At 43.1% G+C, this 27,506-nt stretch overlaps 1 protein-coding gene across 2 annotated transcripts in view; it reads right to left on the reverse strand.

Moving 5' to 3' along the window:
- The window catches only part of SEMA3A (semaphorin 3A), a 321,151-nt gene that overhangs the window by 200,715 nt on the left and 92,930 nt on the right, over positions 1–27,506 (reverse strand). For both annotated transcript variants that reach the window (XM_030216059.1, XM_030216058.1), the window contains exons 2-3: positions 24,950–25,107; positions 11,133–11,195 (exon numbers count right to left, since the gene is read on the reverse strand). In XM_030216059.1, coding sequence (XP_030071919.1) covers positions 11,133–11,195; positions 24,950–25,107 — 221 coding nt within the window. The remainder of the gene's footprint in view (positions 1–11,132; positions 11,196–24,949; positions 25,108–27,506) is intronic.

Consider the following 27,506-nt stretch of genomic DNA (forward strand, 5'->3'; position numbering starts at 1 on the left):
AAAATGATAGTGGGGATGGGACGACTTTCCTATGAAGAGAGGCTGAGAAGGCTAGGGCTTTTCAGCTTGGAGAAGAGACGGCTGAGGGGAGATATGATAGAAGTGTATAAAATAATGAGTGGAATGGATCGGGTGGATGTGAAGCGACTGTTCACGCTATCCAAAAATACTAGGACTAGAGGGCATGAGTTGAAGCTACAGTGTGGTAAATTTAAAACGAATCGGAGAAAATTTTTCTTCACCCAACGTGTAATTAGACTCTGGAATTCATTGCCGGAGAACGTGGTACGGGCGGTTAGCTTGACGGAGTTTAAAAAGGGGTTAGATAGATTCCTAAAGGACAAGTCCATAGACCGCTATTAAATGGACTGGAAAAATTCCTCATTTTTAGGTATAACTTGTCTGGAATGTTTTTACGTTTGGGGAGCGTGCCAGGTGCCCTTGACCTGGATTGGCCACTGTCGGTGACAGGATGCTGGGCTAGATGGACCTTTGGTCTTTCCCAGTATGGCACTACTTATGTACTTATGTAGATTTAGGAGACGTGAGGGGTCATTTTACTACGTTGTGGTAAGCACTAAGCTTAAAGTACTTTACTGCGGGGCTCACTCGGGTATCCCGCGGTAATTTTGGCAATGACAAAGATTGTACTTTTTAGTGCTGGGGGATGGGTCAGGGGCGAAGGGTAGGCATATTCTGTGCTAATCAGTTAGCGCAGCTAAATCGTCACCCGCTAATTGATTAGCTTGTGGTTAGCACATCAGCCCTTACCACCTTCACAAAATAAGTGGCCGTAGGGACCTTATGCACTAATGGAGAAAATTATCACGTGGACATTAATTAAAAAAAATAGAAAAATCTGCCTTTTTACCCATGTGGAAAAAATGGTCTTAGCGTATGGGAATGATACAAGTAAGCACATGTTAAGGCCACCTTTTACTGTAGTTTGATTAAAGGACCTCTATATTAATTGTCTAGTGCTCAGAATCAATGCTATGCTCTTAGTACATGACCACTGACCTTGGACAATCCAGAACCTGAAGACTGCACTGGTAAACTTATGATTAGGAACATAAAATTTAAAAAATAATAATTTTGAACTGATAAGAAAGATGTCAACAGAGATTTCAGTTTACTAATGCAGTGCAAGTCTTAGTACATAAATACATAAGCATCGCCATGCCAGGACAGACCAAGGGTCCATTGAGCCCAGCACCCTGTCTCCGACAGCGGCCAAAAGAACAAACAATTTGTCCCGCCCATCCCAGAAATAGTGGAATTTTCCCACGTCCATTCAATAACATTCTATGGCCTTTTCCTCCAGGAAGCCGTCCAAACCTAAAGTCCGCTAAGTCAATCGCCTTAACCACTTTTTCCGGCAACCAATTCCAGAGTCTTAAATTTTCTATTACTTGCCACTGTTTGATCACCCTAACAAGCAAACCCTCCCTCCCCATTGACACCATCATTGGCAAGCTTGTAGAAATCATTTTTTACTCACATTTTGGAACTAATGGCAATGCCAACTCCCAATATCTAGTCAAGAAATTATACCCCCCCCCCCTCCAAAAAAAACCAACAATATTTCTTTTTCTTAACCATTATTTATTTGATCATGAAAGTCTAAGCACTAGACCAAACAGAAAATTCCCTGACCATTGCATCCCACCATTGTACTCCCATCCTCTGAAGGCAGTATTCACTCTCTCTGGGGGGGGGGGGGGGGGGTGTTCCTTGGTGTCAATCCAGACACTCTTGTCTCTTCAGGCAGCTGACCCTAGCAATGATCTTCTGCCAACTTACTATGAAGCCCCCGGGAGGGGGGGATGAATAATGTCTTCAAGGGATGAGGTGTGAAGGTGGGACGTCCTTCAAGTGTTTGGGGTGGGGGTGGGGTGCACTCTAGTACTTACTATATCCTATGTTGCAAGTCATTAACAAATGATGATGAGTAGAAGCAACAACATTTTCTGTTTTGCATTTGCCAATAATAGTGTGTACTCTTTGGAAATAGTGGGCACTATGTAGAAGGAGGGCAAATTGTTTCAGAAAAAAGTATACTCTTTTCCTGAGATGGGAACCACCACATACTATATGAGCAAACCATTCCACATGTGCAAATCGGAAACCCCTATCAGGAAAAGAGTGCACAGCACCCTTTTTCATATAATGCACAACATTTCCAAAGAGAGTCCACTATTATCAGAAACTGACAACAAAATGGCCAGAAAACTCTGAATAAAGCAAACATTTCCATAAATGACACAAGAAATGACAGGAAGCTTCTTGCTGCTCTTTACTACTTAATAAAAACGATGCCTTTAAGACTGCTCTTGGGTTTGATAAAGCTTGTTGAAGAATGGAATATGTGCACCCTCACTATTGAAAGGTTGGAATATAGGAGGGGAAGGGATGGGGACAAGAACTGGTTTAAGTTGCTTTTGCTACGGTGTTAAGAAATCCCCAGAATTTTGAGCTCCAGGAGTATAGATGGGGAGGGGAGATAATAGTGGAGGAAGGAGGTTTCAAGTTGAGACGGCTTAAGATTCAATTGGACCCCAGGGTTACAGCATATCTTTGAGCTATGCTCCAACAGTGGCCGATACATGTTATTATACCTTGTTCAGAGGTGATTATATTGTTGGCGCAGGGGGGAAGGGGGGAGAGGGGAGAAAAATGGAAAATTTGGAAATGATTTTCATTTTTTTGTTTCTATGAAGCATTTTCTGATACCTAATTTCTGTAACAGTGACTTTGTTGGAAATGTTTAACATGCTGAAAATTAATAAAATAGTTGAAACATAAGTCTGCTTTTGGCCGTGTTCACAGCCTGATGCCTTGGAGAGGAATAACAGCTTGAAAAGTTGATCATAAGCTGCATTATTCACATACCACAGGAGTCACTAACCTGTGGTTCTGAGATACCACAGTTTATTGAATCCCGTAGTAAAACTAAAATGCAATAAAAGGCCATCTTTTATAGCACCTTAGCATTTTGTTTTCATAAATACAGCAACAGAGAAAATGATGGCAGATAAAGACCTTATCACCTATCCACTCTGTCCTGCCATATCAGATACTCTCCCTTCGAGATCCTACATACTTGTCCCAAGCTTTCTTGAATTCAGATACTCTTTTCATCTCCACCACTTTCACTGGGAGGCCACTACACAAATTCACCACCTTTCTATGAAGTATTTCCTTAGGTTACTTCTGAGTCTATCCCCTTTCACCTTCAACCTATGCCCCCTCGTTCCAGAGCTTCCTTTCAATTGAAAGAGACTTGCTTCCTGTGCATTTATGCCACATAGGTATTTACATGTCTCTATCATATCTCCACTTCCCGCCTTTCTTCCAAAGAATACATAGTGGAGTGGAGTGGCCTACTGGTTAGGGTGGTGGACTTTGGTCCTGAGGAACTGAGTTCGATTCCCACTTCAGGCACAGGCAGCTCCTTGTGACTCTGGGCAAGTCACTTAACCCTCCATTGCCCCATGTAAGCGGCATTGAGCCTGCCATGAGTGGGAAAGCATGGGGTACAAATGTAACAAAAATAAAATTAAGTCTCTCCCCATATGCTTTATGACAAAGACCACTGACCATTTTAGTAGCCGGCCCTCTGGACAGATTCCAGCCTGTCAATCTTTTCCTATGTTTTACATTGTCTTAGGCAGGACTGAATCAAAGTTATTTAAATTTACAGAATAGTCAAAGATTAAAAAAAAAAAAAAAAAAAAAAACTGGTTTCCAAATGAAGATGAATGAATTGGTCAAGACAAAGTGGTGCCCATCCAAACTGATTGGGTTTAAATAATCAAAGACAATCAGCAGACCGCAGGCTGGCTCAGATTAACTTCAGTCATCAGTACTTGAATAAATCCAGGTTGGTCAACAGAGAGAATTCCCTCCACAAAAAAAGGAGAAATGCATACCCTGAGTGAAGCAATGATGAAACAAGCAAATGGACCTCTCCGGGTTTATTTTGATTAACAAACAAAATTGTTTTACAAAATGAAACATAAAACCCTGACTCAAACCATGTTTTACCTCAGCCTAGAATCAGGGATAATAATACATAAGACCATTGGGTGACATTGAGTTGATTACATACCTAGAGGTGGGTCAGACAGACACTTTGTCAAAACTGGAGCAATGCTTAGAGTCCGTTTGAGAAATTAAAATTGTTATGGCACTCGGGATCTAGCAGAGGTTTGCTATTTCACCCTAGCAGAGCTGGGGCTTGGACTGCCTGCCAGCAATAAAGTAAAATGGTTGGGTTGATGCAGAATTACTGAGTAGAGGCGTTGTGTGCTGATCTCTGCCTGTTCATGCATTTGTGGCAAGTAGAATTGAATGTTACAATAGTCTTTATGCAGGGCCAGCAGAAATGGCATTTATAGTTTGTATAAAATACAGCAGTTCACTTTGTTGGTGAAGAAAAAGTTTGCAGCACTCACTTGTCGTTCGGATGGCCGCTTTTGTTCCGCTGAGGAGATCATAAGGATACAACAGCAAGAACCTCAACTATAATCTTTGTTAAACACTTCTACTACAATATCAGAGATTGATCAGACCCCTGAGGCAGGCCCTTTTGGGCCGAAACATGGCCGTGACGGGTCGTTTCTAAGCTGTTCTTCCAATAAAAACAACATGATCTCCTCCTTGGATCTCCTCACTTGTTTTTGCTTTTGTTGTTCACGTTCACGTGAGGTTTGCTCCTCCTTTTTGTTTGTCTTTGAAAACATTTTGATCACATTTCTCTTTTAATATGATTTTTTTCACTGGCTTCTGGTGGAGTTGAGAATTACGTTTAAAACTCTTTCTTGATTTGTAAGTCTTTCAATGATAAGGGTTCCAATATTTAGCAGATTTGTTGATTCTGTATTACTCATGGCAGTTGCTGTTGGCCATTCTCAATCAGGCGAGGCTTCAGGGCACTAAACAATGAGCACGGTAACAATTCTGTACCTTCAAAAATACCCTTACCAGGTCTGTTCCACACAGCAGTCCCAACAAATATCAACTCTGCTCCCTATGAGTTCACTGCCTTACTCAACTCCTCTCTTGAGTATTGATTTAATGTCATGCCATCACTCTCCTACATCACATTTCAGATGCTTATATATTCACCTCATTCTGCTTTCAGCACACACTCTCCCTAAAAGTTGTACTCTAAGGTTTCTCAAGTGGAAACGGTAGTAACTAAAGCCACCATTTCATAGGTGTTATGTACAGAAATAAATGCTTTAGTTTCATAATGAGCTAGGCCAGCTCAAGAGCCTCTGGAACCCTGTCTCAAATTTTGCAAGAGCTACGGAACACATTCTCATGGTTGTAAAGAGTGAAACGGTGAGATAGGCTTTGGTTCCCTTGAGTCTGGTCCTGGTAATGAGAGTTAGAAAAGCCAACAGTGAGCATTCTGCACTAAACAACAAGGATGGATGGCCATGGAAGACATTGTGGAAGGAAGAGGATGGTTAAGTATATTCCTACCAGTAGCCAGGGTTGCCAGGTTGAAAAAATTTTCCCCGGCCAAAACGAGCCCAAAACCCGCACAAAGATAAACTCTGCCCCCGATGTAATCAACCCCGCCCCCGACGTACCCTTGACATCATCAACCCTTCCTCTGACGTCTTTAATCCCGCTCCCGACGTAGCCGCCGCCGTCACTAACCCCACCCCCGATGTAGCCGCCGACATCACTAACCCCGCCCCCGACATCGTTAACCCAGCTTCTGTGGGGCTTCTATTGGACCAAATTGGACCAATAGAAGCCCCAGAAAACCACCCAAAGCCGCCCAATTTCCCGCAGCCGGCAAAAATTGCCTGCAACGGGTCGCGGAAAGCCACCCAATTGGGCGGGAAACCCGCAGACCTAGCAACCCTGCCAGTAGCCAAAGTTCATGTGTATAAACACTATTCCCCCCCCCCCCCCCCCGAGTGCCACCACAGTGCAACAGCTGAGCCCCCTCCCCCCTAGAGCTCCTTCACTGGCCCAAGAGGATAAGCCAGGCTTGGAAATCAAAGCCAGGTCTCCCACAGGGCAGCACACTGAGCTGCTGTCGAGCCATAAAGAGTGGCCCTGTACTCTATTTTTAGCCATCAAAGACAAACAAGCTGCCAGGAATGGAGCTGTATTTGTAAGTGAGAAGCATCAGGCTTTTAACACAAAGCAGAAGAGATAACCTAGAAAGACACAGAGCTGAACTGCTCTGTAGAGGTCCTGAGAAGGGTCCTAGAGAAAGTGCTGATGGACTAGAGAGTCAGATAACAGCACTCAGTAGCCCAGAGGGTTTTTGTTTTAATCAAGTGTGTGAAGATCAGACTCTAAGCTCTTTGCCTTTCTCTATGTGCGGGTGAATATCACACCTGTGCATCGCTTTGTGTTTTAATACTGTCAATGCTGATTCAACACACACTGAAAGAACGGATGTGACAGGAAACAGAAATAATTCTATAAACAGGAAAGTGGAAGTTATTACCCGCCTGAAAGTTAAACTGATCTCAGCTGATAAAGCCAAACACAAATCCACTTTGATACTGTTCAAAATTCCATGAGGACAGGGGTCCTTAACCTAGCCTTCAGGTTTCCAGCAAATCCATAATGAATATGCATGAGGTAAATATTCATGCAAATTTACCTGCATATTCATTTAATGAGTATCCCGAAAGCTCAGCTAACTAGGTGTATTTCAAGAACTACAGCATTAGAACAAATCCTAGACACCAGACTGGTGCCTCAGTGAAGGTCGCCCCATTTCATCCTTGAGCCTGTTTTTTCCATTCCTTAGTTCATCTGGGGGCTACAGATGCTGCAGAAACAGCATTCAAGGTCCTGTGGGAGGTGGGGAAGGTCACAAGATCATAGAAGGAGCTGAGCAGCATGAACCTCGGTTGCCACTGGGAGAACAGGTTATAAACTGTGGACAGAATAGTGAGAAAAATGCTGCTCATAACGCAGCTTGAGGCTTGTAAGCACATGTAACACCCCTCCCCCTCCTGTAAGGAAGTCAGGGCCAGATGCATGAAAGAAACGTTAAAGAACCAAAAACGTAAAGATCCACATTACAAGATACCGATTATGGAAAAAACAACCGATGCTCAAAAAAAAAAAAATCTTATGCAAATGAGCCGCTCAGTAATACAAAGGTTGATGCGTGAAAGTCTCGCTAACCTGTTGAAATCCACGGTAGCATTGTTGTAAACACATGCGCACCATAGTCATTAGCTAAGCACATGGCAAGCGCTGTAGCTGTTGTACACACGTGTAAAAAGATTGCATCATAGACGTGCGTTCTAGGTGTGTGAGATAGACGTCACTCATAAGCAAAGCTTTATAGGCCCCGATCCGTGTGCGATTTTTTAAATCACTCTGCAGACGGTTACCGTGTGCTCTGCCACGTTGCTTGCATCCCGTTTTTTTGTTTTGTGCTTCCACATTTTCATTGGTGAGTGTGAGACGTTTCTCATTTTTTGCATTGGTTAAGGGATATATATATCCGTTTGGATACAGAAAGTAAAAGTGCCTTGTTGCTTTGTAACTTTTACTATATGAGACGTGGGGTAAGGAATAATATATTTTAGAGGAATACATTTGAGTTATTCCCAGAGTTTTCCACGTCATCACTGTGACCCCTGAGGCAGGTGCTAGTCACCGAAACACGGCCCGTGTTGGGTCTTTTGGTCAAGGCTTATTCATTAAAGAACTGTGTTCCATTTTTAAAGGCCCATGATCTGGATTGGCCACTGTTGGAAACAGGATGCTGGGCTTGATGGACCTTTGGTCTTTCCCAGTATGGCAATACTTATGTACTTATGTAGCGTGTCGATGACAGCGCTTATGCATGCACTTTATGGACGTGCTTATGTTGACGGCAGATGACAGCTCCCGAAGTTACCGACAGCCCCTCAGCACCCATTAATTATCACATTAAAGCTGTGCGGTCTTTTCTGTGCATCGCCCGTAAATGGCTGTGCATCATACCACATAATTACAATACATTTGCATAGCGCTCTCGTTGTGCATTTACGAGTGCGGTGAACAGGTCGCTGTAGGCTTTTGTGCATTCGTCGCTCGATACTGTGATCGCTAACCCGGTTGAAACTTGCTCAAAAAGATCGCTGCCAGCACGGTAAGTTTGATGCATCCAGGCCTTAGTGTTAGAGGGGGTGGGATACGGTGGTGCCTGAGCATGGGTCTGTGCCCAAGGCCCCACATTGCACTTTTGTTCTGGTGCACTTTTAAGCTAGTAAAGGTAAAAATAGCAGACATTTTGGTGGGGCCTATGGAAGGAGAGATGCTGGACATGTGGAAGGGGAGGGGTGCTTGATGCTACTGGCTGCTGCAGCCTTTACCTTCTCCCATTTTCCAAAGGGTTTAAAAAAATGTTCCAGTGTCTCCTCTTTCAGAGCCTAGAACGACAATGATCAATGAGATCTAGTAGGCTTGAAGAGCAGCACAAAATCAGCTTTTGTCACCAATAACAAATACTTCAGCGTACAGATATGCCTATCAGTACATAGGGGATAAGACAGCAGTCAGACTTTCTCAGCCTCTTCCAGTTATCTAAGGAATTGGCTGTTTACGTCAAAAATCCTGGCAATAGTCACCATTTTCACTGCATTGAATTCCTCTTCTTTTGTTAGTGCTGCAGAACTGGGGGATTTTGCCATTTCCTGCCCCTTCCTATGCAAACTCTCCCACTGAAGACTATGAAAAATATATTTCAAAACTTTGGCAGAACGTAAAAATGTCTTCAAAATAAAACAGTGATTATTTGTACATCAATCTTCTTTACCAGGTTAGATAGGGGTTACTTATAGGGAGTGTTACCAGGTACATAGTTGAATACAGCTTTGCACTGTCTCCACGGCTCCTACCTTAAGCACAATTATACCAAATAAGTCAGCTTGTTTGAAAATTTCTACTTCTGTAAATTCACCCCTGAAGCAGTTATTTCCTAAGCCTACCATTCACACCCAATAACTTTAAGTGCTATGCATGTCTTAAAAATCCAACCCATCATACTATAAATATTCAATATCCCCAAAACCTTACTCTTCTGTAATTTAAGTATAAAATATTTAGATTATGTTGTCTATAGTATACAATTACCTAGATTTCCGACCCAAAACTCAACACTTTGGAATTCAGAACCAGAATAGCAAGAGGTAGTTATGTTGTTTCTTGTCTATATCTTTATTTTCCGACCTTTGGATGGGGTAAGTGAGGGGGCCAGGGAGGAGGGAACGGGGTGGGTTACTAAGGGCAAAATAACCCATTCATATGAATAATGGAAGAGGGGATCAGGAAATGCTGGCCCTTTCATTTGAATTTGGAGGGAAGGGGCATATTTGGGCATGGCGGCCCCTTTGATCTTTGTTTGGGATTAGTGGGGGATTAGCCCTCCATCTGGAATGACATTGTTACCAGAAGCACAGATACATTAGCCAAGACAGTGATGTACGTACATTACCAATGATGCTGAAGTCTGCTCTGAATGCTTGATATATGAGGCTCATTTTCAAAGCACTTAGACTTATAAAGTTACATGGTAACCTATGGAACTTTGTAAGTCTAAGTGCTTTGACAGTATGCCTTGTGCACAGGTATTAACATATATGATAATACCTGTGTTATAAATATTGCATTAATAGCAACATACCTTACTAAATAGGCCTCTATATGTGACAAAATGATAAGTCAACTTATTACAGCGTTATGGGTGGAATGAAAAAGTATTCTGACACTGAGACACTTCCATCAACCGGTGTATGACATGTTATTTGTAACTGCTGATAGAAAACCATCCAACATTGTTCATCTTACTATCATCCATCTACTGTCGCATCTAAGACCACCAGTCATCTACTGCACATGTATGAAACAGCAGCATAACCATTTAGCATCAATTATGATGTTACCATCATCCATATACTATTGTATCATTAATTGTAGAACCTCTATAACAATCCCCCCTCCCCATTTCAAATCAACTTCTAAGGTAATCTTATTTATTAGAAAACACTCTAATCCATATACTATTGTATTTAAGAAAACCATTCATCTATTGCACATGTAAGAAGTCAACAGCATAACCAATCATCATCAACTGGAATCTTATCATCATTGATATACTGTATCTTCGAGATCATGATTCATCTACCACACAGGTAAGGAGTCAACTGCATAACCAGTTACCATCAACTGGAATCTTATCATCCATACACTGTGTATCTGAACCACCATGTAAGGAACCAACAGCATAACCAGATACCATCTACTGGAGTCTTACCATCATTGATATACTGTATCTTCGAGACCATGATTCATCTACCACACAGGTAAGGAGTCAACTGCATAACCAATTACCATCAACTGGAATCTTCCTATTCTCTTCCTCTGATGATGACTATTTACTTTACCCTGCCTGAAACAGTTTCAATCTAAAATGAAACGTCCAAAAAAGCAGAAGCAAATATATTTAATTCATTAAGGAACTAATTTAAAACAATGTACAAGTCAAACCAGTTCTATACTACTGAAAACTAATTTGGCTGATCCTTAAATTTTATTAAAGAAATAAAATAGACTATAAATCATAAAAAGAGTTTAATTATCAGAACACTGGTAATAAGCTCTTTATAAAAGAACTTCACAAAGAATTTATTCAACAGAAAACGTGAGCACGCCTTAGTAAAAGATGCCCTAAGTAACCACAGAGCTAGGGCAGCAAAAAAAATGTTCTAACATTATGTACTAAAGTTAACCGGGTGCCGGTCTGAACATTGACTGGTGTGCAACTTACTTCCAGGTGATCGCTGAGACCCAGATAGTCAATGTCAGGAGCCACGCATGCCCTAGCATTGAATATCCAGGGTCAGTTCAGCCCGCAGCTCAGATGCCGCGTACAGCCATGGGCTAAATATCAAAAGGATTTTATCTGTCACCTGATTTCTAAAGAAGTTGACATTTCACCATTCATCAGTTCTTTCAGTTGAGGAATAAGATGCCTGGATTTCTAGAGAGGGCCAGTTAGAAAAAACAACATTTAAAAATTAACATGATGACAAAAAACAAAAACAAATGCAAAGGTATTTAGAAAATATGTACCAGAAAAAAGTTACACATACATGTATATCTTTTCCAGCCCACTTGCACTCATCCCTCCGAGTGTGAGATACAGGCCATGCAATCTGCAGAAAGAGAACAAAAGCAATTCATTAGGTACAACAAAACATTCAAGAAACAAAAGAACCTATAAATCAAACTGCACTACAGCAATAGCTATTTTTTACCACAACACATGTTCAAAAATAATGAGTTATGACGCTGTGTAACTTATTAAAAATGATCAAAAGGTAGTGTTAACTTTTCCTCAGGAACTTCAACCTGCTAACATACAAACCAGCGCTTCCTGGGATGCTCTCCAAGTGCCTCATTTCATGCCCCAATCCATGAAAAGTCCCTCCAATCTCACCACCCCCCAACCTCTACTTTTGAAATATCAGGGTGGCTGGAGGAATCCTCAATTGCTCCAGCCCCAGTGGTTCCCTTTTGGAAAATGGTGCCCCTTGTGGTGTCTTCTTGTATTATCAATAAGGCTCAGGCCACCCAAATAAGAGAATATTTCCTTATTTTGCAGTCTGGTCCATAGAAAACTATTACCAGTGGTATAAAGGGTACCATTTTACATAGAGCAGCACCAGAGCAGGAGGAACTGGGTATTGATTCCGCCCTGCTAGACCACAGGGATGACCTGGTAAGTACCAGGGGAATTAGGGAGGAATTGGGTTTGCCTGAATTTTCAAAATTAAGGACACAGGAGTAGGGGTTAGTGGACCAAAGTCACCCTTACTTTCAAAATTAAGGATTCTGAAGATTGCATCACCTTGATTTTTCAAAACTAGGAATCAGAGGGCTTGGCAGTTGTGGTGCTGGTACCTTTTTGCAGCAAAGGTCAGGGTTAGGGACTATATTTTATTTAGAGCCCAGGATGGCTCTTTAAAAGATAGTGGGTCTGACTTGGTGCCTGGTATCTTAGCATTGCTTTGGCTGGAAACAAGGAATGAGCTGTCATTTGCTATGACAAAAGAAATGACAATGACACACCCTATGTCATTGCATGTCATTACCAATTGAAAACCAGCTGGGACTGGCCATTTTTGAAGAGGGCAGGAGAGGAGCATTCTGAGGGCAGAATCAGAGAGGAGCTACAGGTCACTTAGCTGCATAATAGTGCAAAAAATAGTGGCCGCCATGGGCTCAATATTGACCACACAATATTTCTGTTTTGTCATTTGCTGATAATAGTTCACACTTTCTAGAAATAGTGCACTCTATGTGGAAAGAGGGTGCAGTATTAAGGAAAGGGGGTTCGCTCTTTCCTGATAGTGCAACCGCCACACATGTGCAAACCAGGGTGAATGCACACTCTTTCTGAAATATCATGTCTTCTTTCCACATAATACACACTATTATCAACAACTGATGAAATGATACAACAGTCAAACGACTACGAATAAAATGAAAATTCCTGTAAAGAACATGGAAAATGATATGACGTGAACTGCAGAAACACTAAAATACATTTATTATGAAATTCACCAACATGGAGATGAGGTACCACAGGTTAGCGGATTCCACGGTAAATGTTTCCATTGTGATATAGCTTAATAATGTGCTATTTTATCTCAGATTAGTAAATACAGACCAAAGTTGTTTTACTCTCCATTTCTGCAATGGCTTACATAAAAATATTTGAAAAAGAGCATCTGTAGTGCAAACGCTTGTGAATTCATTATTTATATATTTATAGGGGAAAAGAGTAACATTATCAAGCACAGATCAAATGATTTGGACACACAAAAAAATACACTTTTGTGCTCATAACCAAGAGGGCATATGAAAAGCTCTAGAAAATACAAAAAAATTGAAGTTGAACCTTCAACAAATGGATATTAAACACAATTGAATGTGATGAAAAAAATGAGAGGTTCTGTGAAATCCAGACGCCAACTCAACTTGAGTTTCACCGGGAAGAGTCGCTTCAGAGAGAACAGTCCACCATTAGCTGCAGCTAACAGGGAATACAACTATTTTATTTTAACAGAGAAAAAAAAAAACCTCCGAGCAGTTACATCTTACTATAAATTACTTCTATGCGTATGAAGGACTCTTTCATTCTGTTAGAGAACAAATTGATGCATTTGACCAACGGGATCCACCTTCTTCCTATTTCCCCTCTGCCTGAGACGTTATGTAAACACTTTTTGCCTGATAGTCTTTGGCAAATTAAAGAGTATAATATAACAAACATGAATGGAGAACCAGACGGCCAGGTGTTGCATTCAGGGATGTGTTTGAGCTGTGGGGCTTTGGAGAATGTCAAAAAAGATATAGCTAGTTTTATTCTGGCATGCACTAAAATAACTTTAACAATCATAAAATCAGATAACAAATGGAGGCTGAAATTTAATTACATTTCCTTCTGTATGAAATTTTCTCCTACGCTGTGACACTCAAACATACTTAAGCACAGTCTCCGGACTTGTTCCACTTTTCTCACATATACAGATTATGCTCTGCAATGTGCATTTGTTACCAATTCAGTTTGGGCACCTAAAATGAGTTAGAGGCCGATAGCAAAGTGATTTAACTGACTAGGACAGGCTTCAGGCCAGTTAAATCACTCATTGCAGTGGCACTTAAGAACATAAGAGTAGCCATATTGGGTCAGGCCAATGGTCCATTTAGCTCAGTATCCTGCTTCCAAAAGTGGCCAATCCAGGTCACGAGTACCTGACAGAATCCCAAAGAGTTGCAATATTCCATGCTACAAATCCCACGGCAAGCAGTGGCTTCCCCATGTCCATCTCAATAAAAGACTGTGGACTTTTCCTCCAGGAACATCTGTTTTTTTTCCATGAAAAAATATGTCCTCCTGTTTGTTTTTAAAAGTATTTCCATGTAATTTCACTGAGTTTCCCTTGGTCTTTATACTTTTTGAAAGGGTGAAAAATTGATTTCCTTTTACACCACTCAGGGTTTTATACACCTCAAACATATCCCCCCCCCCCCCCACCACTAGCCGTCTCTTTTCCAAGATGAAGAGCCCCAACCTCTTTAGCCTTTCCTCATATGAGAGGAGTTCCAGCCTCTTTATCATTTGGTTGCTCTTCTTGAACCTTTTCTAATTCTGCTAAAGAACACTAACTGAAAGCTGCTATTTTGTGGGTGGTCTGGGGCGGAGTTGGCACTTATGTGGTTCAGGGGCCAATATTAAGCACTTAACCACCTAAGTTAACCGGACAAATTGGGCTGAATAAAACACAGCCCTATCATTTCATAGTTCACCTTAGCTGGTTAAGGGCTGTGTTTATTAAGCAGCATTATAGGTGCGTTAACATTTTAATGCACGTTATCCATTTACATGCCTACAATATCCCTATAGGCGCCTATATGGTTAACACGCATTTGCTAAGTGTAGGCGCACTAAAAATACTAAATCAGAGCCCTTAATGCTAAATATCGCACTTAACTGGATACGAGATAGCCAGCCACATAAAACCAGATATCCAATGCTGGTGCTTGGACATGACCCGGCATTCAATATTTGGGAATAAGGTCAGCGGCAGGCAAAAACAATTGTTGACTGCCGCCGGCTGTAGATCGACCCCTTAATGTATGCAAAAGGGTTCTTCACCTCCGTACCTGTGAATTTAACAGACATAACAATAGCCAGACTGGATCAGAGCAGTGGTCCATCTAGTCCAGTATCCTGCTTCCAACAGTACCTGGCAGAATCCCAAATAGTAGCAACATACTACCTACTTGTGCACATAAATTCTCGTGCAAATATAACGTAGGCATTACAAACAGGAAATCAGTAAACATTTGGAATACGTGAAAACAAAGCAATTTCTTTCGGGTTGTGCACATTCCCTACCGTGTACACTTTCAAAGCAACTCTAACGCAGTTCAGCCACCCAGTGCCATCAGGGCCGCCGAGAGTCCGAGACGGGCCCGCCCCACAGGATCGTCGCTGTCACTGCTGCCGTTGTCCCCCCCCCCCAAATATTGTCGCTGCTGCCGCCCCCACCCCCTGCCTGCCACAACTATAAATACCTTGGTTAGTGGGGATCCCAGGCCCCCGCCAGCACAAGAGTCATCCTCCAGCGCTGCCGCATGACATGCCCCCGCAGTTGCTTTTTCTTTCAGGTCACGCATGCTCGGTTTCAAAACCAAGCATGCATGAGCTGAGGAGAAAATCAGAGGCTTGGAAGGCAATGCAGCAGACTGTGAAGAGCAGTGCTGGAGGAAGATCTCTTTTGCTGGCAGGCCCCCCCCCCCCCCCCCCCACCAGTGTGCTGTGTCTGTTCCCCCGTCTCCAAGGGGGGCCCGGCGCCAGAGTTTTCTCTCTCCTGCTCCTGATGGGACGCGATCACCCTGGTCCTGTCAGGAGCAGGAGAGGGAAAGACCCTGGCACCGGGCCCCCCCTTGGTGACCCAGGCTCAGGGAATTTCCCCCCCCCCCCCCCCTTCTCCCAGCGGCCCTGAGTATCATTACAGGAAAAACACCTCAATCTCTCCTTTCTCCCAGGGCCCTTGAACGTCGCTTTTCTAACATTCGTCAAATAAACAGCAGCAATATCAAGAAATATTCCCAGCCGAAAGCACTGGTCAAGTGTTTGTTTGGTTTTTTATACACCATGTGTTCCATTCTGAGATTGTTCTATTTGGAAAAATGCATTTGAAAATGTGAGTTTTACATGGAGCTTTTCAAAATTGTCCAAGGCACATGCATATAAGTGTAAAAGAGGAAAACAAAACAGCAGATCAATAAATAAATTAATAAAATCTTTGGATGTTATATTGATCTGCTGTTTTGTTTTCCACGTTGGAATTTGCAGATCGTTTCCCTTGTTGTTTTATAAGTGTAAAAGATACATCCAAAGGGTAGTTTGAGGGTAGGGCCTAAGGAGTGGCCTAGTGGTTAGGGTGGTGGACTCTGGTCCTGAGGAACTGAGTTCAATTCCCACTTCAGGCACAGGCAGCTCCTTGTGACTCTGGGCAAGTCACTTAACCCTCCATTGCCCCATGTAAGCCGCATTGAGCCTGCCATGAGTGGGAAAGCGCAGGGTACAAATGTAACAAAAATAAAATAAATTACATGGAGTGTCACACTTCACTAGGAAGGAAATCTATAAAATGTAAAATTTATTTCCTACTTAACTGAGGGGGGAGGGGGCTCTTACATATTACTGCTTAGGGGCCACAATCCCTGGGATTCTATAGATCGCATCAAGATTTCCACGCAGAAATCAAAGTGTACTCCATAACAATGCATGTAACTTAATTAGTTAAGAAGCTAATCAATGTGATAATTGAATATTAACAAGCACTATCAGCACTAATTGGCATTAATAGAATTTACACACACTACTAGCGTATTCTGTAAGTGGTGCACGTAAATCCTAAGTCATGTAGTTGAAAGTGGGCATGGCCAAGGGCATGAAATGGGCATTTCTAAAATCCATGCGCTCTGTTAAAGAATATACACCTGGTCCATACTTAATTGGCCTGTGCTGCTGTAGACGCGTGTATAGGACATGCACAGGTCCATTTTTCAGGCACACCTGCTAAAAAGGCCTTTTCGAGGGGGCCGAAAATTGGACATGCGGCAAAATAAAAGGTTGGCACGCATCCGTTTTGGGCCCTGAGACCTTACTGCCACCCTAGCAGTAAGGTTTCACGTATTACTGGCGGTAATGGTGCGTACAATGCTGCTTACTGCCTGGTTACTGCCACACACCAGAAAATTTCCAACGCGCTTACTGGACGCGCGTAAAAAATGAAATTACGCGGTAGCTGGGTGGTAGTTCAAAATTGATGTGTGTAGGACACATGTGGGCACCTACAAGTTTTAGTAAAAGGACCCCTTACGTTTTGAGATTTACGCCAGGTTGTAGTTGGTGTAATTGACCATGACTACATTTAGTCATGTGGAATTCTATATAGTGTGCAGAAATTAAGCCTATTCTATAAAATTTAGGCATACTTTAGAAAATACACTTAGGCGTATTTTTTTTCTGCATGGAATTTTCAGGTGCCATTATGCAGAACCTAACCCGATATGCATAAATCTAGCCATGTAGGCAATTTTTGCACATTACTTTTCCCTGAGTCAATTTTCGAAAGGAAATTTTCCTCTTTGTTAACTAAGATGAAGTATAGAGATAAAAAACACTACCCATGGTAGAACCCAACCAAAACCTACAACAGGCCTGGGAGGAGGGTTGTCTGTGAAGGGGGTCTCGGAAGGGGGCTATTTCTGGTTGGGGGTGGAGGAGGGAGAGTTTTGGTTTCAGCTGAAAATTTGCAATTTTGGATGACACCAAAACAAGGCCAAAAATGGATTTTGGGCTCATTTTGGTTTCGGAGCCAAAGTCAAAGCCGAAAACGGTCAGTGCTTCACCTAAAATTTGTCCATTAGGTTGATTTTCTCACTTCTTGTAATTGCAAAAAGTCCATAGGTGCAAATGTTATTTGTGACTTGGATTGGCCGCTGTTGGAAACAGGATTCTGGGCTTGATGAATTTTGGATCTGACCCTGTTTGGCAGCTCTTATATCCTTTTGTATAGTCTGGGTTCAGCACAGCTTGTTAATCAGAGTTCGCCTGCTCTGGGTACACAGATATTTGCATGTGCTGTTTATTTCCATGCTTCAGCGTCTGTGCAATGTCCTCCAAACAAAGATAGGATATCACACTGCAGCCAGGTCCAACCTCCTCTTTCACTGCAATAAAAACACTGGTCAAGAAGCCACAGAGTACCTGGATTGATGTTCAAACACAAAGGCAATTCGCCTGAGCCAATTCAATAAAAATCTATAGAAAACTGCTTCCTTCTCCTCGCCACTTATCTGTGTCTAGCACTACCCTGCACAATCTCACATAAAACCACCAGTACTTGTAATCCTTTTCCTATCAGTCCTCCCAAGGAAGCAGGAATCCAACTGCTGTACAGCATACAAAGAGTGGTGAGATTGCACTGAACTATTTTGCTATAGCACTTAACCTCCCCTGCCCCCCCCCCCCCCCCCGGCAGTAACCACAGTGGTCAGATTTGCACAAAGATTCTAGGTAGAGAGGTTTTGAGTAAGAGAAGGTGAAGCAGGTCACTGTTTCCTCTTTCTCCCAAGAAGGTGTTGTTGCAGGAAAGGAGGTCAAAGTCCTGTTCCTAAGCATTTTGGGTGCTGGAGAGGGTTGACACCTGCCTCTCGTCTCAGGTGTCCTGTGATCAGTGGCGTAGGAAGGGGGGGCGGTCCGCCCCAGGTGCACGCCGCTGGGGGGTGTCGGCTCCGCGCTGGTGCACTGCCCTCTCTGCCCCGGAACAGGTTACTTCCTGTTCCGGGACAGAGAGAGCAGTGAACCAGCGCTGAGCCGACACACCCCAGCAACGTACAGTTGGGGCGGATCGGCCCTCCCGCCTGTCCCTCGCCACAGGTATGCGCTCCGGGGAGGGAGGGGGAGGTATGCGCTCTGGGGTGGGTGCGCAGCGGCGACCCGCCCCGGGTGTCAGCTCCCCTCGCTACGGCTCTGCCTGTGATGCTTCTGGCATTTCAGTAAAGTGGCTGTTTGGATGGACCCAGCACTGGAGAGAAAAAGCGGAAGTTGTCCAACTGCTGCTTAACCCAGGTGTCCAGAGGAGAAGAGCGAACAAATTCAAGTACTGGCCTACAACCGAAAAATGGTTCCTGAGGAGTCAAGGACATAAGAACATAAGAGTAGCCATACTGGGTCAGTCCAATGGTCCATCTAGTCCAGTGGCCAAGGTCACAAGTACCTGGCAGAAACCCAATTAGTAGAAACAAAATGTCTGAGTTTTAGCCCCAGACGTTTTTGCTTTGTTCCATTATGGCAGAGAGGTGTGGTAGCCGTGTTAGTCCACTCTTAAGGTTATCAATAGAAATCAAACAAAATAAAACATGGAAAAGAAAATAAGATACCTTTTTTATTGGACATAACTTAATACATTTCTTGATTAGCCTTCGTCAGATCGAAGGGCAACCTTCGAAAGCTAATCAAGAAATGTATTAAGTTATGTCCAATAAAAAAGGTATCTTATTTTCTTTTCCATGTTTTATTTTGTTTGATTTCTATTCCATTATGGCAGAAAGATGTCTATGTTTTGGGAATGCCCAAATCTCTCCCCTGACATGTCCCCTTGTGCTTTGGATGCGCTACTTATGAACTGAATAGAAAAACATCTTAAAACGGGTTTCAAAAATAGCGATTTGGATGCTTTAGCAAAAAAAAAAAAAAAAAAAAAGTCCATCTGCTGCTTTGCTCTGCTTTTTGAATGTTTTTCTATTTCAAAAATTAGCCCTAAATTATACTAAAGGCAAAATGGGGAAAAATTAATTTTACAGTTCTTTTCTCTCTCTCTCTCTCTCTCTTTTGGGGGAGGGGCATTTTGAATGAAGCAAAACAAGTCTTTTTCATTGTAGAATAGATAGATAGATTTTTTTTCAGAACACTCACACCCCTGTCATTTAATTTAATGGTACAGGGTTAAGTTTGCACACTTTTTGTGTGTTAATACGTAATGATCTGTTTAGCACACGATGCAGCATCTTATTACATCATTAGCATAGAGTTTGCATTTGAATGTTAATGGAAGGTAGCCAAGGTGTGATAACAATACCCTTAATGTGTTAAATGGCTGCATTAGAGAACTTTACTGCAAGTTGGACTCTTCATTAGCTGAAACCACAGATCCTGAACCTCTGTTTTCTGAAGCATTTCTAGCACTTTGCCCTTCCATGAGTGGAGCAGTAGCCTAGTGGTTAGTGCAGCAGACTTTGATCCAGGGGAACTCGGTTTAATTCCCACTGCAGCTCCTTGTGACTCTGGGAAAGTCACTTAACCCTCCATTGCCGCTGGTACAAAATAAGTACCTGAATATATGTAAACCGCTTTGAATGTAGTTGCAAAAACCTCAAAAAGGCGGTATATCAAGTCCCATTTCCCTTTCCCCCTTTCCCTTTTGGAGAGAGACATACTTTTCCCTCCTTGTAAATTGCTACTCTTTCTAAATAGCCTGAATTACAGTAGGGGCACATTTTACTTGCAGCCTTACTATTCAAAGTCTTCCAAAATCCTTAACAATTGCAGTCTTAGCTCAAATTCTATTATCCAGAAAGAATTTTGGTGCCACGTGGGCTTGAGAATGCAGTGTCTCAGCTGCCTCGGCAGCCGCCTGCCTTTCTCACAAGCCATTTGTGTGAAAATATATCCACAGCACATTGGTAACACTGTTCTTAACCTGTTTTAGGTAATTTTGGCAGTGCTGGCAATGGCAATCCACCAGGAAGGAGGCTAAATGATCTTTAACTACCAAATTTACTGGAAGAGTGAAAGAGAATATCAGAAAAGTGGAAAGTATAGAAACACTTCATCTATGAAAAAGTGCTTTGTTGATACAAAGCCCAAGAAGGAAAAGAAAAAGGTATGTGCCATCCATCCGTTCAGCAGAAACAGCAGCCAGGGCTGTACTGACAGCTATACCAGCACTCAGAGTCCCTGTACATTGCACAAGGGAGGCATGGGGGAGTCCACTGCTTGCCCTGGGATTGGTAACATGAAATCTTGCAACTGTACACTTGAACATGGAGAGACAGTCCCTGTTCCACAGAGCTTACAATCTAATTAGGACAGACAAACAGGAAAAACAAGAGATAAGGGAATATTAAAGTGAGGATGATAAAATAAGGGTTCTGAACAAGTGAATAAGGGTTAGGAGTTAAAAGCAGCATCAAAAAGGTGGGCAGCTGTCAGGTCAGTGCAGGGGGCGGAGGGGGGCGGGAGCAGCAGCGGGGATGGGGGTGGTGGAGGTTTGTGCGCGCGATGTTCGTTTCCAGGCTCCAGTGGCAGCGTCCGACAGTCCGACTCCGTTTCCCTCTCTGTTCCGCCCTCTGACGTCATTACATCTTGATGCGAGGGCGGGACAGAGAGGGAAGTCTCTACTGCGCATTTGCAGGTGAGTCGGTCACTTGCCATTTATATATTTGATATGGCAGGAATTTCCACTATCAGTAAGAGTTTGGGGTTAGCTATTCTAGGCAAAAGGTGCTCTGTTAAAGTCTATAAACCTTAGCATGTACCCACTTCCGTACACACGGACCCCCCTCTAATCATACAGTCTCTCATTCACAAGTCAACATGTCCTGAGTCATCTCTTATTGTATGCAGCTGTGAGCAACCAACGCCACACGAGCTGTAGCAACACTGGAGTATGAAAATAAACAAAAGCTGAGTCATCCGATGGATCTTCGCCAAGTACTAAATAATCCCTGTCCTTTAGAAGCACGGTGTCTGCCTCCTGCCCTTTCTAATCATTGACGCAATGAATTACTGCTACAGTAGGCACAGTTGAGGGCAATATTCAGTGGCCAATGACCTCATGAAGATACACAAACAAGTTACCCACGTATCTTTCGGTGTATATTCTGCCAAACAGATGATCCAAACTTTATAATATGGATGAGTATTGACTGCTGCATTTGAACTCAGATTATCTAGATATGTTTACTGAATCAATATTGCCCGGTTTGCTAACAAGCTTTCAATATTTTACTTGGTGCTTAATACATGTGAACCTCTCATTCTAGACTCTTGTCTGCACATTTTCAATGCTTAGGGTTAAATTTTTTTTTTTTTGTTACATTTGTACCCCGCGCTTTCCCACTCATGGCAGGCTCAATGCGGCGGACAATGGAGGGTTAAGTGACTTGCCCATAGTCACAAGGAGCTGCCTGTGCCGGGAATCGAACTCAGTAATGGTGCTGAAAAAATGAGCGTTAAGTGCGTTCTATAAACGGCGCTCCGAGTTGGGCGCTGTTCACAGACCCAGTTTAACACTGGGATCTGCGCCCAGTTTTGGGCATGAAGATTTATACCAACTGAAACCTGGCGTAATTCCTTGTGCCTATATTAACCTGCAGTCTACCATATCTTATAACATTGTGCGCAAATTCTAGAAACGCCCCTGATTCGGCCATGCCCCTCCCACGGCCACACCCCCTTTTCAGATTCACATGCCCGCATCTTTATAGAACCCCAACTAGGAATGCACGCGTGCATTCAAACTGTTACAATTAGCCCAATTATTGATGCTACTGACACAAATTGGGCAAGCAAATAATTTTCAGCACCATATACAGAATTTGGGGATTAGTGTGTACACTCGCTCTCACTGGATATAGAATATTGTCAGTTATGTTCATAACGTAATAGATAAATTAGGCATTAATTGGCTCTACGTACAAATAATGGCTATATGTGGAGTTAATTGCCGCTAATTGGCACTAATTTTCAGTTATATACAGTACAGGTAAGCCACTTTATAGCCCACTAATATCATATCAAATAGTTCACAGTGGGTTACAGCAAGACAATAGGACACAATTCGCCAAGGAAAAAAGATCAGATTTATCCTTAAAATGTCCAACTATGTATAATTATTTGTTAATCATATATCTATTAAACAGTAAAGTTTTAAGATTCTTTTTAAGAAGGCCATAACTGGGTAAAAACCTCAAACTTAGTGGTAAGAATTCACAGAATTTAGCCGCCTGATATGCAAATGAACCTGATCAAAGTTTCTTGGAAGTGATACTCCGAGGACTTGGAAAAGGTCACAAGAGCTGCTTGCGTGTACTATAGCACCAGAGAAATCATATATTGTGGCACTTATACCCCGCGTTATCTTCCTTAAAAGACATCCTAATTAGAAAATGTGTAACTACAGTTCCTTGGAACCCTATAAGCTTTGTGTGTAACTGCTAGAGGTGTGGATGTGGGTAGGTCAAGGCCATGCTTAACACATATGTGCTAAGGCTATTAAATACAGTCAGTTACATATATTTGAGGAGTGGCCTAGTGGTTAGGTGGTGGACTTTGGTCCTGAGGAACTGAGTTTGATTCCCGGCACAGGCAGCTCCTTGTGACTCTGGGCAAGTCACTTAACCCTCCATTGCCTGCCGCATTGAGCCTGCCATGAGTGGGAAAGTGCGGGGTACAAAATGTAACAAAAAAAATATATATATATATAATTGGCAGGACTGAAGCGTAAGTGGTTGAGCTAAAGTTAAGCGCACAATTGAGAACTTCTGCTAAAATTCCGTAATGGCAATTTTGTACATAACTGCCATAAGTGTGAAGCGTCTGTTCACACTTTCCAAAAATACTAGGACTAGGGGGCATGCGATGAAACTACAGTGTAGTAAATTTAAAACAAATCAGAGAAAAAGTTTCTTCACCCAACGCGTAATTAAACTCTGGAATTTGTTGCCGGAGAACGTAGTGAAGGCGGTTAGCTTGGCAGAGTTTAAAAAGGGGTTGGAAGTCCATAGGCCGCTACTAAATGGACTTGGGAAAAATCCACAATTTCGGGAATAACATGTATAGAATGTTTGTATGTTTGGGTAGCTTGCCAGGTGCCCTTGACCTGGATTGGCCGCTGTCGGGGACAGGATGCTGGGCTCGATGGACCCTTGGTCTTTTCCCAGTATGGCATTACTTATGTACATTATAGAATTCACACTTACTGCAAATACTTTAGACATCGTAATTTTACCTGACCCGTATAGAATTTTACCCCTTAGCATACAAATTATTTAAATACTAGTAAAAGAGGCCCGTTTCTGGGCGAAATGAAACGGGCGCTAGCAAGGGGATTTGAGGGAAAGGTTTCGAGTGTCCACACCGACTGCACCCCCTTTCTACCCCGATGCAGGTTGTGAATACCGCTGCTCCCCCCTTGTGGTCCCGGCGACGCACCTAACATACCTGGGGAACAGGATGAGCAGGTTTCGTTTTGTCACGTTTTCGAAGGTCGTGGTGGGCGCCATTTGTGTATCGCTGGCGCACTGGGAGGTCATTGTGAGGCAGAGGGTTGCGTCCGCAATGTCACGCGTTCAGCGAAATGGCTCCGCCTGCCTTCCTGTTGTCCCTCTGGCTGTTGTCGCGACGTCACGGTTTTTGAGAAATGGGTCCACCCCCGACGTAACGTGAAATGGCTCCACCTGCCTTCCTGTTGTTCCTCTGGCTCTGGTTGCGACGTCACGCTTTTGGTGCAATGGCTCCGCCCCCGACGTAACGACGTTGTACGCGAGGGCGTGAGACAGACAGACAGAGGCTTCACCACCATGAAGTTACGAACCCTTCACGGAAGTGGCAGGAGCTTGTGGCCTCAATGGAACGTTCAGGTAGAGAATTATGTCCGGAAGGGGCGTGGCTGGGGGGGCGTGGCTGAGGGTGGGTGTATAAGTGACAGTGAGAGTGAGTGGTGCTGACAGGCAGCAACAGTACAGGGCTTCAGTGTTTCCCTGCCACACTGTGAGCTTCAGAATTGGAGGTGAGAATTATTAATATAGATGTGAAAAACAAAAAAAACCCATCTAAAATCAGGAAAAAGCCCCAAACTAACCTGAAAATGAACCACAAATGTTTCCCATGCATATCCCTACCAGATAACCTTTAGTCCTGACCCCTGCACGCCTCTAATCCTGATCCATTGTATCCACATAATCTTTGATGAGAAGTTATCCATTCACAGTGACAGCAATTTGGGAGCAAGGACTTGGGGGTGGGGGTGGGGGGGGGGAGGAAGTTATCGGAGTGAGCTACTGTTAAGATGTATTATTTAACTGTCAACCCCAGTTCTTAGTAACTTAGTCTCATTGAATAAAATGGGATCTGTGCTAAAATAACAGCTTAAGGGTTGCTCATATTGAAGACCATGTGAATTTGGAAATGACACAGCTGAATCCTGAATATTGACCCAGCGATTTTTGCCTTAATCACCTTCTTCACCTAATGTACACTGGATATGATAACTGCCCATATTCTAGAATTAACGTGACCCAAGCGTGGAAGTGATGATACCTTTTGGAAGTCCTTGATGTTAACTAAATTAAATGAAAATATGTGATCCTTTGCTCCGACGAACAACCGGCTTCTTTCTTCATCCAGAACAAAGATGTGGTAACTGGAGCTGTTGGCCAGGCCAGCGAAGGTAATGACATTGTTGGATTCTAGCATTTCTGCAAGAGAAAAACAAAATGAGTGTATGTAAGACAGATGAGGATCACAGGGCGGCATCTGCTGAAAAGGCAAGGTTATAGGAAAACTGCAGTCCCCAAAGATTAGGAAGGTAACGCTTTTTGTTTTTAATCTCCTTTGTACTCGTTTTACCATTTCTAGCCTGCACCATTCTACTGTCAGCTCTCTGCATTTACTCTTTGACTGGTCTTCAGAACCACTTATGGATTTCTCTTAATTGTCCATGTGTCAAGCACACCGCAGTGATGAATTTAGACCAACCACTAACAATTACAGCTACTTCTGCAAAAATAGAGCTATGTTATAGAAATGCTGAAGCTTAGGAACATGAACATCTTTTGATGCCAGATCGATAACTTTATATGGCTCATTTATATTATTACATACAGATGATATACACATATACATACAGTATGTATAAATAGACAGATATAGATATTGGCCCAGGCTTTTCCTCTGCTCATTTGGGTTTCAGATCAATCAAAACCAGTTTTTGTGTTGGGTTCTGATGTCAGAGTCTTCATTGACCTCCATTTTTAAATTCCGTCACCCCTCTGGCCACATCACCAACTCAAACTAGACACTGCAGTGGGGTTTCTTTTGGATCTCAGGTAAAATGGGTTATAAGTTCAGCTAGCGGGGGTTGCTAATGCACAATGACTGGGACTCCCACTCCACAGGGACTGTGAGTCAGGGGCATAGCCACTGGGTGGGGGGGGGGGGGGCTGGGCCCCTGAACTTGTGTTCAGGACCCCTGGCTGCCAGGGGTCCCCAATGCCTCACCAGTGAAAGTTCTCCTCCACTTGCAACCATCGCTGCCTCAGCACCAGGCCTCCCCCCGCCACACATGCTCAGTTTTCGCTAAACTGAGCATTGCTTTTTACCATATCTCTGCCAAGATGCCCTATACCAAGAGGGAAGGAGTAGTAAAAGCCGCTCCCTCTGCAGTTCATTTACTGCCCCTAGCACCATTGACTGCTTTGCTGTTGGACTCCTTCCAATGGTCAGGGAGGCTAGCCCTGCTTCAAGGTCTGATGGAAGATGAACAGCCTCATTGGGGCATGATACATCTCTATCGTCCCTGAGGTCGGCAGTTCCTCCATATCCAGTGTCAGCATCTGTCTGGGATGTGGAAGCATGCACTGTTGAAGCTGCTGCGAGAAGTGCAACCAAGGAGGGCATCAGGAAAGATGAATCTAGGCTAAACATTGAAACATCAGGAGAGGTGGTGGTTTCAAAAGCTCCCATGGAGATAACACTTGAACTGATCTGCAACAGCTTCAGCAGCACGTGCTTCCACACCCCAGTCAGATGCCAACACCGGACATGGAGGAACTGCCAGCTTTGGGAGCGATAGAGATGTATCATGTCCCCAATGAGGCTGATCCTCCTCCATCAGACCTCTAAGCAGGGCTAGCATCCCTTACCACTGGAAGGGGTCCAACAGCAAAGCGGTCAATGGTCTGCTGTGCCAAGGGCAGCCAATGAACTGCGGAGGGAGTGGCTTTTACTACTCCTTTCCTCTTGGTATAGGGCATGTTGGCAAAGATATGGTAAAAAGCAAAATAGCACAGACTTACACCCAACTCTCGGCATTGGATCATTGATGCCATCTTGACCACTCCCCTGAAGATCGTCTCTAGATTGTTGACACTGCTATATTTCTAATAGAATATACAGGACATGTATGTTTAGTAATAATGAATGGCAGGTAGGAATGCCCTGGTGAAATCAAGTTTATTTATTTCAATTTTGCTCACACCTTTTCAGTAGTAGCTCAAGGTGAATTACATGCAGGTACTCTGGATATTTCTCTCAGAATTTAAGTTTGTATCTGAGGCAATGGAGGGTTAAGTGACTTGCCCAAGATCACAAGGACCAGCAGCAGGATTTGAACCGGCCACCTCTGGATTGCAAGACTGGTGCTCTAACCACTAGGCCACTCCTCCACTTGAATACATCAGGTAAAGCCAACAGTACTTGACCTTCTAAAGCATTAACAGGAAATGCCTACCATTGGAGGTCACTATGTCATATGCAAGACGATCACAGGAACTTGAGGCTACTGTGTAACACCCGCATAGACTGTCCCATGTCTGACTCTCTGCTATGGATCATTTCAGTCTTTCTAAGGAGGGGCAAACAGACCTTCAGATGTTTATGCAAAGCTCACAGAGCAAGACCTCATTTCACTTTACACAAATGAGTTCTAAGCATATACCGTGTCCCTTTCAGACATTTATCTACACAAATGCTGCATTCACAGCTGAAACAAAGTTTGCATTTATAATTATTTGATAAAGTAAACTTAAGACTTTACAGAGATGGATATTATTTAAAGGAAAATAATTTTCAATCCTACAGCTATTGTAGATAGAAT

Source organism: Microcaecilia unicolor, chromosome 10 (genome assembly GCF_901765095.1).
Source record: "Microcaecilia unicolor chromosome 10, aMicUni1.1, whole genome shotgun sequence".
Classification (NCBI taxonomy): domain Eukaryota; kingdom Metazoa; phylum Chordata; class Amphibia; order Gymnophiona; family Siphonopidae; genus Microcaecilia; species Microcaecilia unicolor.